At 50.2% G+C, this 10,915-nt stretch overlaps 2 protein-coding genes across 5 annotated transcripts; one reads left to right on the forward strand and one right to left on the reverse strand.

Annotated features, from left to right (window-relative positions):
• Window positions 1–20: 20 nt before the first annotated feature.
• LOC136940981 (histone-arginine methyltransferase METTL23-like) lies at window positions 21–2,052 on the reverse strand. Of its 4 annotated transcripts, none has more exons than XM_067233340.1 (5): window positions 1,892–2,049; window positions 1,177–1,281; window positions 712–949; window positions 481–565; window positions 21–316 (listed from the first exon to the last, which is right to left on the reverse strand). In XM_067233340.1, exons 1-5 carry the CDS (start codon window positions 1,925–1,927, stop codon window positions 109–111), a joined length of 672 nt encoding a protein of 223 aa, XP_067089441.1. In that variant the 5' UTR covers window positions 1,928–2,049; the 3' UTR covers window positions 21–108. The 4 variants fall into 4 exon arrangements, with proteins under 4 accessions (XP_067089441.1, XP_067089440.1, XP_067089442.1 ...); XM_067233339.1 differs by lacking the exon at window positions 1,892–2,049 and adding an exon at window positions 1,467–1,694; XM_067233341.1 differs by lacking the exon at window positions 1,892–2,049 and adding an exon at window positions 1,422–1,438.
• jmjd6 (jumonji domain containing 6, arginine demethylase and lysine hydroxylase) lies at window positions 1,852–10,685 on the forward strand. The gene is made up of 8 exons (XM_067233338.1): window positions 1,852–2,294; window positions 3,466–3,564; window positions 3,774–4,063; window positions 4,425–4,563; window positions 4,801–4,948; window positions 6,099–6,234; window positions 6,711–6,849; window positions 8,074–10,685. Exons 1-8 carry the CDS (start codon window positions 2,166–2,168, stop codon window positions 8,203–8,205), a joined length of 1,212 nt encoding a protein of 403 aa, XP_067089439.1. The 5' UTR covers window positions 1,852–2,165; the 3' UTR covers window positions 8,206–10,685.
• Window positions 10,686–10,915: the final 230 nt, after the last annotated feature.

A 10,915-nucleotide genomic window follows, 5' to 3' on the forward strand; every position in this document is an offset into this window, starting at 1 on the left:
TAAGGGTTTGTGACAGACGATACAGAACAATTCCAGAACTTTATTCACATTTGTCTGAACACAAGTTATCTCCAGGGTCAATGAATAACATGGCTTATGTGGGGGTAGTTAAAATACTTCAAAGGTTCTTTTCATAGTGTCAGCTATTGGTTTCTGCACCTGTCCCTTCAACGTGATAATTAGCATCTGCACAGCATGGTTTCCAGGAAGTGTGGAGCCGGCCAGGTGGGCCTGATTGGCTTGGAATCTCTCCAGTGGAATGTTGACACACTGAAGCTTCCATTTGTGCAGCAGTGCTTCTATAGACCAGTCGGCACTAGAACACAAGGGTGGAGATGGGTCAGTCTCAAACTAAGTGCAATTTAACTTTTTGAAACTAGGCTCTTGAATGTGTATGGGGTATTTTCCAGAGTGAGTTTAGTTTAACAATACTTAGACTGGACAAGCCACATTGTATTGGCTGTTTCAAGACTGGCTTACCTTCTCTCCTGGTATGTTGTCCAGAACTGGGCCTCTGGGTTTTTCCTCAAGAGAAAGGTGATGGTCACAAGGACATTTTCGAAATCTGAATTAAGTTGCCCAGAGATTACATGATTATTTATAATGTCTTATTTGACCACACACCCGACAGAAGCCCCTTCCTAATACTGAATAAACTAAATATTACTGAACCAAATATACAATAGACAAAGAACCCAAAGGGGGAATTACCCTCTGGCTCGTAGAAAACGTCGGACCCCAGGATGACGTCTACCGGAGGCAGGAGCACGAGGTCGGGGGAGATCTCGCCCCAGGTTAGACCCACCACGCGCACCGCTGCCAAGTCGTTCGTTGAACAGGTTCGCCGGCAGTTCTCCAGACACAGCGGGAGCTCTGCGCAGTCGGACAGGATTACCTGAGCCTCACACTTCGCGGCCACCACACCTGGTAAACTTACACCAGCCCCTAACTGAGAAACAAACAAGATCACAATGTCATTGAGATTAACACACAATTTGTGTTTCTTCCTTCATGAGCCAGCAAGACTTCCACATTGGCCCTACACAGCTCAAAAGAGTAGTCATCATCCGTCCATCCATTTCATGTGCAAAGTCCACCATTTTGATCCACCTATGATCGTATTTTCGACTCTGAGCGTGGGTTAGAGCAGGGAGTATAACAAGGACAATCCGTCACCTCTAGTACTGTTTTCTGGGGTAGTTCGTCCCCGTGGGACCACACATACTGAGCCAGGACCACTGCACAGGGCCAAACATACATGCCATATTGTGGCTCGAGGACCTGCAACACAAGAGAACGGTGTTGTCATAGACCTTGAATTTGCCCAGGATTAGTTAGTTAACGGTCAACGCCTGTTTTAAAACAAGTGTTTTACAAATGAACAAGTGTACCCGAAATAAAGACTCGGAGACTGATAGTACTTTTGTAAGGAGGGAGGCAAAACAATGTATGAAGTGCGCCACAACCTCAGGAATGCTGACAGTCAGCGATGGCCACGTATCCTTTCTCCCTTCAAATGTGAATGCTTTCGCGACTATGTTGGATCCAGCAGTATCACTGCTCTCCATTTTCAATTGATTTAAGTTGTTTACAATTAACTTTTAAAATAAAAAATGCTGACATAATATTTCGCCTCGCGGGGCCTCATTCAGCGACTTCCTTGTCGTGAAGACGCCGTCTGTGAACCGGAAGTGAAAAGCTATTCTACATCAAGATAGCAAATAACATTTGGATGTGGCGCTGGCGGGAAGGCGGGTTCGACATTTTGTCCTATCAACGATACATTCTAGTTATTTCTGTGACCAATGCACTTGCGATATGTTCTCTGTAGGCGGGTGTTAAACCATTAGCTAAGCAACCGAAGCAGGTCTGGTTAGTTTGTTATCCCAACCTTAATTGCCTTAAAACTGTGCTCCAAACACCACATCGTACAGATCCGACGTGTCGTATTTGCTAACCACACTACGAGACACTTCTGACTTTGCTTGGCAGAAGCGCTTGTTTAGCTAGCTAGCTAGCTAGCACCACTCCATCTACTTCTACATCAGCAGGCTACCACCAGCTAGCTACGCCAGCCTCGACTGGGCTAGTTAATGTGTTTGCTCACATTACCCAGTTTAGCTGTATAGCTAACTCAGGACAACTCCCATTTTTTTTACGGAGGAATGAACCATAAGAGTAAGAAGAGGATTAAAGAGGCGAAACGGAACGCCAGGCCCGAACTCAAGGACTCGTTAGACTGGACCAAACATGATTATCACGAAACTTTCGATCTGTCTCACCGGACAGTGAAGGTAAACTGTCAATAGCTAAGTGCTAGCTAACGCTAACTAGCACCAGCACGTTTCACGTTACCAAAGTCTGTGCGGATGGTCACGTAGGCTGTGCAGACATGGTAGCCACTGTACCAATACTGACCCTTGCCAAGGGTCTTGGGTTCAACAATATCTGGTCAGTTGTGTGAATAAGAATCAAAGGAGATTTCCCCCAAATGTTAGCAGAGACTTAAATGCCAGTTTCTGACCGCAATTTAGCTAGTTGTAACTACAACAAATTTAGTCAGGAATGTTATATTGGTATGATATAGCCATCAAAGGCCAAGCACGAGCCAGGGTTATTTGTCACAAACTTAGACCTTTAATGTAGCCAGAGGCTTAAGTGCGGCGTTTAATCAATGTAGTTTATCATATAATACTATAAATTATATTTAGTCCAACGTAACATTTATGACCGTGTTTAGTCTATGTGGCTACTAGAGTTAACTCTTACATGTGGTTTCTTAAAATGTGCATCTCAAAGAGACACGATTGGGTCTATGCCTACTTTAACGTGGGTCTGACAAGAGTGAATACCGGAGGAAATGTTCTCTCTTCTCGGTATGCCAATGGAGGCCTCATCTAGCGTTTCAAATGCAACAGGGTATTTTAAAGCCCTTGAAGTGTTAAGAGAGAGCTCTTATGTGTACTTGGGTGAGGCTAAGAATATCCATGTCCCTCCAGACATTGGCAGTTTGGAGTTGGTCTGGAAGTCAACAACTCAACACCAGTTTGTGGCATTCTACTCTTTGTCCAGCTTGCCTCAAAGGACCGATTTCTGTCACTTGCATCCTGGACCGTTGACTACCTCATTCAAGCTTTAAACAAAGCCTGGCTTTTAGGTAGACAGCGTTAAGTGCTTTAAACAAAGCCGGGCTTTTAGGTAGACAGGGTTAAGTCAATTACCAAGTCAATAAGGTTTTTAGTGTGCTAAATGCTTCCCCCAGCACTCACACACACGCATACACACCTACTCCATTACACATGCACACTTTCCTTCTCTCATACCTGCTGCTTTGTTGTCTATCCTCCTGGTCTGTGTCGCCTTCCCCACTCCTACCTGTGTCGCCCCCCCACTCCTACCTGTGTCGCCCCCCCACTCCTACCTGTGTCGCCCCCCCACTGCTACCTGTGTCTCCCTCCCCTCCAGGATAATGTGGAGCGAGTGGACACCCTTCGCCTCAGCCCGGAGGAGTTCATCCAGCGCTTTGAGCGGCCCTACAAGCCTGTGGTGCTGCTTAACTGCCAGGTAGGTGTGTCCACAGGTAGCAGAGGAAACAAGGCTGCTGGCCTGGCTAGCAGCATGTTTCAGCCTAGCTACAAAAAAAATGATATCTTAATATTATCATTACGATTATGAACTATAATGTTGCTCCCTGAGACTTACTCTTATAGAAATTCAGTATTGAATTACATACAAGCTGTTGTGACTTAACCCCCACCCCCGAACCTAACCAGGACACCTGGCCGGCCCGTGAGAAATGGTCCCTGGAGCGTCTCAAACGGAAGTACCGCAACCAGAAGTTCAAGTGCGGCGAGGACAACGAGGGCTACTCTGTGAAGATGAAGATGAAGTATTACGTGGAGTACCTGGAGGGCACGCGTGACGACAGCCCGCTCTACATCTTCGACAGCAGCTACGGGGACCACGCCAAGAGAGGCAAGCTCCTGGACGACTACCAGGTTCCCCTGTTCTTCAGAGACGACCTGTTCCAGTTCGCCGGGGAGAAACGCAGGCCTCCCTACAGGTGAGGGGGTCCCCCATCCTCCAGGTGTATGCCCGGGCCTGGTGCTCCACCGCTGAGCAGTGCCCATCCACGGAAAACATTTACATTTAGTAATTTAGCAGACGCTCTTATCCAGAGTGACTTACAGTAAGTACAGGGACATTCCCCCGAGGCAAGTAGGGTGAAGTGCCTTGCCCAAGGACACAACGTCAGTTTGCATGACCGGGAATCGAACTGGTAACCTTCGGATTACTATCCGATTCCCTGGGGAATCGAACCAGAAACCGTCTGATTATTAGCCCAATTCCTTAACCGCTCAGCCACCTGACTCCCTGACAAAACAAACCCAGTGTGATCGCGTGCTGTCCTGCTTCTCCTCCAGGTGGTTCGTGATGGGGCCCGCCCGCTCAGGGACCGGGATCCACATCGACCCGCTGGGCACGAGCGCCTGGAACGCCTTGGTCCAGGGCCACAAGCGCTGGTGCCTGTTCCCCACACACACACCCCGCGAGCTCATCAAGGTGACCTTTTAAACCTCGAGCCTTTCACCTCGTCCACGATGTTGTGTCTCACACGCTAATTATTTTTGTATTGAATACTACAACATGCTCAAATAACAGCCCCAACACTGCCCCACAACCTCTGTCAAGGGGTCTTGGGTGTAGTGGGAGAAGGTTAAAGGAAGCTTAGTGGTTCCAGTCTCAGAGGTAGTCCCAGGCAGACAGTGATGTGTGTGTGTGTGTGTGTGTGTGGTGCAGGTGACGCGGGACGATGGAGGGAACCAGCAGGATGAGGCCATCACCTGGTTCACTGTGGTGTACCCCCGCACGCAGCAGTCCACCTGGCCCGCAGAGTTTAGACCCCTGGAGATCCTGCAGGGCCCTGGGGAGACGGTCTTTGTACCCGGTGAGTGTGTGGGTGGGGTGTGTGGGCGGGGTGGGGTGTGTGGGCGGGGTGTGTGTGACTGTGTTTGGTTGTTGTGTTGTGTTAGTTCTGTGCTTGGCTGTTGGTGTGTGTGTGTGTGTGTATTAGGTTTGTGCGAGTGTTTGTGTCCTCTTGTGGGAACAATCTTTAGTTTTTTCCTTTTCAGGAGCAGTTAGCTGCCGTTAACTTGAGCTTATTCGCCGTTGGGTTGCTATAGGTGACGGGTTACCGCTGGCCGGAACTTCCACGATGCGATGACCTAGTCATCTCATCCGCATTATAACCCTCCCCATAGTCACACGGCTACGTCTGGTTATAGAATGTCTCCAAACGCATGGGGGGTGGAGGTGTGGAGGGTGGAGGTGTGGAGGGTGGAGGTGTGGGGCACAGCTGGTAGACTGGAGCCTGGGTATGGTATTATTGACTGGCCATCTCAACCAAATCTTTTGTAACCTCTGATGTGTGTTTGAAAACAACACCAGCTGCTCAGCTGGTCTGAACCGGCTGTTACTAGATATAGCTGCTTGCGTTGTCACAGCAACCATGAGACCATAACATATTAAATAATAATTTACTTATTTATTTTTTTACTTAACTGGAATAAGAACCATCACATTACAGTATTAGAGATTACTGTTGTTACCATGCTGATTTTTTTAGCCTCTTGCTTTAGAGACATGGGTGTCGTTTGGCCCTGATTAGCTGGATTGACACCATCCTGGGGGATTACAGGAAGAGACCAGATTAGGATTAGCCGATCCTTTGGGGACTGAAGCAGATCTAGGAGTCTTCCTGTGGTTGGCTGTGAAGCTGCTGTTCAACAGCAGCAACATCTCAGCCTGCTTTGGGAAGTGTGTCTGTCTATGCAGTTTCAGTAGAACTGAGGTAGCCTAATATAACTAAAAAGGCAGTAATCTGTATGTGTCCATGGACTGAACAGGGCACCGTAGTTTAAATCCGGCAGGTGTAATGCTAATGACCCAAGGACTTGGTGCGTGGGAAGTTGTTGGGACGAGCGGTTCGTGACTAACAAACATATACAGCATTAGCTCTGCACTAGCAGCAGCAGTAGTAGATATCATGTCCTGCTGCTCATGGAAGTGTCTCTGTTTGTGTGTGTGTGTGTGTGCAGGAGGCTGGTGGCACGTGGTTCTAAACCTGGACACCACCATCGCCGTCACGCAGAACTTTGCCAGCGCCACCAACTTCCCCATCGTGTGGCACAAGACCGTGCGAGGCAGGCCCAAACTGTCCCGCAAGTGGTACCGGTAAGACACACACACACACGGTATACATGACTGCAGGAAAGCAGCAGAATGTGTTGACATGTTTATGTATAGGATGCTATTGGTGCCAAGAGGACAGAGGGTCCTGATCCATACTTAGCTGTCCAGGCAGATGCCTGTCGAGCCAGGTACATGACTGCACAGCTAGAAATGGCCCCGAGGTCATCCCCAATAGGTTAACCCCCTTCAGAGATGTGACTGGTGATGCTAGTTCACCCCACAGTCGTGTACTGTGTCAGGATTGGGTCATCTTACATAGTGTGGGTTGATGGAGACCTTTACATGAAGGGTCTTAGTGTGTTTACATTCTCTCTCCCCTCTCTCCCTCTCCTTCTCCCCTCTCTCTCCCTCTCCCCTCTCTCTCCCTCCCTCTCCCTCTCCCCATCCCTCTCTCTCTCTCCCCCTCTATCTCTCTCTCCCCCCCTCTCCCCTCTCTCTCCCCCCCTCTCCATCCATAGGATCCTGAAGACAGAGCGACCAGACATGGCGGCCCTGGCTGATAAAGTGGACCTGCAGGAGTCCACAGGCATCGCCTCCGACAGCTCCAGCGACTCTTCATCTTCCTCATCCTCATCTTCCTCCGAATCAGACTCTGATGTATGTCCTGTGTCCCGCTCGCGCACACACATTAACATTTACCAGACGCTCTTATCCAGAGCGACTTACAGTAAGTACAGGGACATTCCCCCCGAGGCAAGTAGGGTGAAGTGCCTTGCCCAAGGACACAACGTCATTTCGCACAGCCAGAATCGAACCGGCAACCTTCTGATTAGTAGCTCGATTCCCTAACCGCTCAGCCATCTGACTCCCTTCAGCCATCTGACCCACACACAGACACACAGACATGCATGCATGTGCAGTACGTGTACAGAAACCCAAGTGGAGCCATGCTCGCTCACACGGGGACAGTGACACCGGCCCCACGACCCCGGCCCCACGACCAGGCTGCCCAGACTGGGTGAAGGGGACCGCAGGGGCCCCATGTCTCCCTGTCACAGGCCCAGGACACGTGCAGAGGACCACACACACACACACTCCCTGTGTGTGTCTCCACTGCACAGGTGCAGGTTCTCCAGGGTGTTCTGGAGACAGACAGGGAGCTGACAGTACTCACTGCTGGAGACTATTTCTGTAGGATCTTTCCTCCACACACACACACTCACATGTATGTTCCTGGCGGCCATGTGTATTACATTCCTGTGAAGTGTGTGCGTGTGTGTGCGTGTGTGTGTGGGGGGGGGGGCTAGAGTTACTGGCTGGGACAAAACTGGAGGTAGCTGTTGTTGGCTGTCAGTCTACTGGTTGTGTGTGTGTCATAGAGATGCTAGGTTACCCTTGTTGACAGACACTGCTTTATAGGATACACTGTTCTGCTGACTGCGTATACATCAGCAATTTAATACTCTCCTCATATACACTATATCTTATCTCCATATCACGCTCTCTGTCTCTCACCCTCCCCTACTCTCTTCTCCCCCCTCCTCTCTCCTCCCCCCTCCTCTCTCTCCTCCCCCTCCTCTCTCCTCCCCCCTCCTCTCTCCACCTCCCTCCTCTCTCCTCCCCCCTCCTCTCTCCTCCCCCCTCCTCTCTCCTCCCCCCTCCTCTCTCCACCTCCCTCCTCTCTCTCCTCCCCCCTCCTCTCTCTCCCCTCCTCTCTCTCCTCTCCCCTCCTCTCTCTCCTCTCCCCTCCTCTCTTTCCTCTCTCCTCTCCCCTCCTCTCTCTCCTCCCCCCTCCTCTCTCTCCTCTCCCCTCCTCTCTCTCCTCTCTCCTCTCCCCTCCTCTCTCTCCTCCCCCCTCCTCTCTCCCCCCTCCCCCTCCAGGCTGGCTCCGGCTCTGAGGGAGACGTCATGTCCCACAGGAGGAAGAAGAGGCGGACATGTGGTGCTGTGACTAACGGAGACGCCACCACGCAGGACGACTGTGTCAGCAAGGAGCGCAGCTCCTCCCGGTGACCACGCCCCCGCAGAGCCACGCAGACACGCCCCCTCCAGAGCCACGCCCCCGCAGAGCCACGCAGACACGCCCCCTCCAGAGCCACGCCCCCGCAGAGCCACGCAGACACGCCCCCTCCAGAGCCACGTCCCATGCAGACACACCCCCTCCAGAGCCACGCCCCCAACAGACATGCCCTCCCCAGAGCCACATCCTCTCCAGAGCCACGCCCCCCACAGACACACCCCCTCCAGAGCCACGCCCCCCACAGACATGCCCTCCCCAGAGCCACGCCCCCTCCAGAGCCACGCCCCCCACAGACATGCCCTCTCCAGAGCCACGCCCCCCATAGATATGCCCTCTACAGATCCATGCCCTCTACAGAGACACACCCTCTCCAGAGCCACGCCCCCCACAGACACGCCCTCTCCGGAACCACGCCCATATCGGCCCCGCCTCCTGTCAGTCATGCCCCGGCATGCCCTCAGCACCAGGAGTAGCCTGCATCCTTAGGAGGCCCTTGTTTCAATCCCTTAACACGCATCCTTCCCTTCCTCCTCTAACCTCTGAGGAGAAATAAACTGACCTGAAACTGTCGTTTGGCCACAGCCTGTTCAGAGGTGAGCGGGCTTGTCCTTTCTGGATCACTCTAGACATCAGAACAATTACATCATACTGAAACAATATAATTTCTTATCCTGTAAGACAACCTTCTGTCACTTTGCCCTGCCAACGATTTTACCTGAAAAAGATTTTAGTTTGATCACTGCTTCTCTGAAAACCAGGAAGCTCAGCTGCGTGAGGAACAGACCATCTGAAATCTAAATTGTGGGGGTGTGCAGGATTTATATCTTCCAGTAGATGACCCCCAAAGTAACAGTTCCCAAATCAAATGTCCCCGAAGGTAATCTTGGGTGGTTTTACTTCCCAATTTTAAACAGTAGGGGGCGCCAGTGCCTGTACGTCCTACACACGTCACCACACTCTCCCTGGCCTCCCCCACCGGCCTCTCCCTCTGGGCGGCCCACAATCTGCTGCAGTCCGAAGTCCAGGACTAAGAACCTGCTTTATGGTGGTGGTGGTTTAGTGTGAACATGGAGGCTATGCACAGAGCTCTAGGTTTAGTTGCGTAGTAGTTATTCTAGAACACTCAGATTATCGCCTTGCAGTTCACGACTAAAGCCCTCCTTTTTATATAATTTTTTTAAAATATTTTGATTTGTGTCTAAGAAATCGGAAAACATGCGGTCATACCAAGCTCTCGGTTGAAACAGGCTTCTGGGTTCTGTCTTGAACTGATGTGTACCTGAGTTCACCTGCAGAGTGTGTGTGTGTGTGAATACAGTGCTGCTGTCTGAAGAACATTCTTAGAGCTAAAAAACAGCCAGCTAAAAAATCAAAGTGTTGTGTTCTGCGTGGGTGGGGAAGCCATGTAGTGAAGACTGGTTTAGTGCTTTAAAATGGTGTGTGTCATCCATCCAGATGCGTCGTTTCAGAATCCGTGGTTGTTTTGCTGTATGCGTATCAGTGCTGTACGTGTAACCAACTTGTCGCTTAGACTAAAGTGCCTGTAAGCTCTACGTTGCTGTCATTGATCTGAGAGCAAGAGATTTAAAGAGTCTGGGGTGTGTGTGTGTTGCCTTGTGTTCCAATCCCATTCCACCTGCCTTTTCCCTACTACATGGTGTTTACAGTTGCCAACATCAAATTTAGACTCACAGGGTTGGTGCAAGCATGCACATCTGGAACAATGAACTTCATTGGTTCAGGACGTTCTGGAACGATCAGGATGTTCTGGAACGATCAGGATGTTCTGGAACGATCAAGATGTTCTGGAACGATCAGGATGTTCTGGAACGATCAAGATGTTCTGAAACGATCAAGATGTTCAGGAACGATCAGGATGTTCTGGAACGATCAGGATGTTCTGGAACGATCAGGACGTTCTGGAACGATCAGGACGTTCTGGAATCCTCTGGGAGTCGAGTGTTGGCCAGGTTCAGACCTCTACAAGTGTGACACTGCAGCTTTCAGTCTGTTGGTCTGGGCTTGGAGATCGAGGCAGGCGTCTGTGTGTGTGTGTGTGTGTGTGTGTTCACCTCTTGTAAAGCATTTAGCACTATGGTGGCCCCAGCTGGGTTAGGGTGCCTTGCTTTCTCCCTCTAGAGCTGTGGGGAGCCAGGACTCTACACTGACATCCTCTACTCTACACTCATCCTCCTCTCAGTTCAGCTCTCTTTTTTTAAATACTCCTACCCCTGCTCTCCTGTCTCCCTGCTCTCCTCTCCTGTCTCCCTGCTCTCCTCTCCTGTCTCCCTGCTCTCCTCTCCTGTCTCCCTGCTCTCCTCTCCTGTCTCCCTGCTCTCCTCTCCTTCTCTGAGTAGTGCAGTGAGAGGAAGGCCTTCTTAGGGTGTGAGGTGAACAGCCTTGATGTTACCCAGATCAAAGTGAATAAATTAATATTGTTAATGAATCAATAAAATCTTTTTTTTTCTATGTATATTGTGTCAAGTGCTTTACATACATGGCCTCATTCGAATGCACACTGTTGAATAGTTCTTAATCCTGTGGAATGTTTTGATATTACATTTTATAACATGAGAATTGGTAAAAGCATCTAAGTATTTATTTATTGTGTTAGTATAGACAGCGGAATGACTTTAAACGATACGTGTCCAAGCCGACACAGTGTGGTCCTGCGCTGTTATAAAACAGATTAAGACCTAGCCT

This window comes from Osmerus mordax, chromosome 3 (genome assembly GCF_038355195.1).
Source record: "Osmerus mordax isolate fOsmMor3 chromosome 3, fOsmMor3.pri, whole genome shotgun sequence".
NCBI classification, from domain to species: domain Eukaryota; kingdom Metazoa; phylum Chordata; class Actinopteri; order Osmeriformes; family Osmeridae; genus Osmerus; species Osmerus mordax.

Excerpts from the sequence above, each read along its gene's own strand:
- LOC136940981 (XM_067233339.1), bottom strand. The coding sequence starts at position 1,568 with ATGGAGAGCAGTGATACTGCTGGATCCAACATAGTCGCGAAAGCATTC. Across the intron at positions 950-1,176 it reads CCCAGAAAACAGTACTAGAG|TTAGGGGCTGGTGTAAGTTT; the intron begins GTGACGGATTGT and ends TTTGTTTCTCAG. Across the intron at positions 566-711 it reads CGTTTTCTACGAGCCAGAGG|ATTTCGAAAATGTCCTTGTG; the intron begins GTAATTCCCCCT and ends AACTTAATTCAG.
- jmjd6 (XM_067233338.1), top strand. The coding sequence starts at position 2,166 with ATGAACCATAAGAGTAAGAAGAGGATTAAAGAGGCGAAACGGAACGCC. Across the intron at positions 4,064-4,424 it reads AAACGCAGGCCTCCCTACAG|GTGGTTCGTGATGGGGCCCG; the intron begins GTGAGGGGGTCC and ends CTTCTCCTCCAG. Across the intron at positions 4,949-6,098 it reads GGAGACGGTCTTTGTACCCG|GAGGCTGGTGGCACGTGGTT; the intron begins GTGAGTGTGTGG and ends GTGTGTGTGCAG.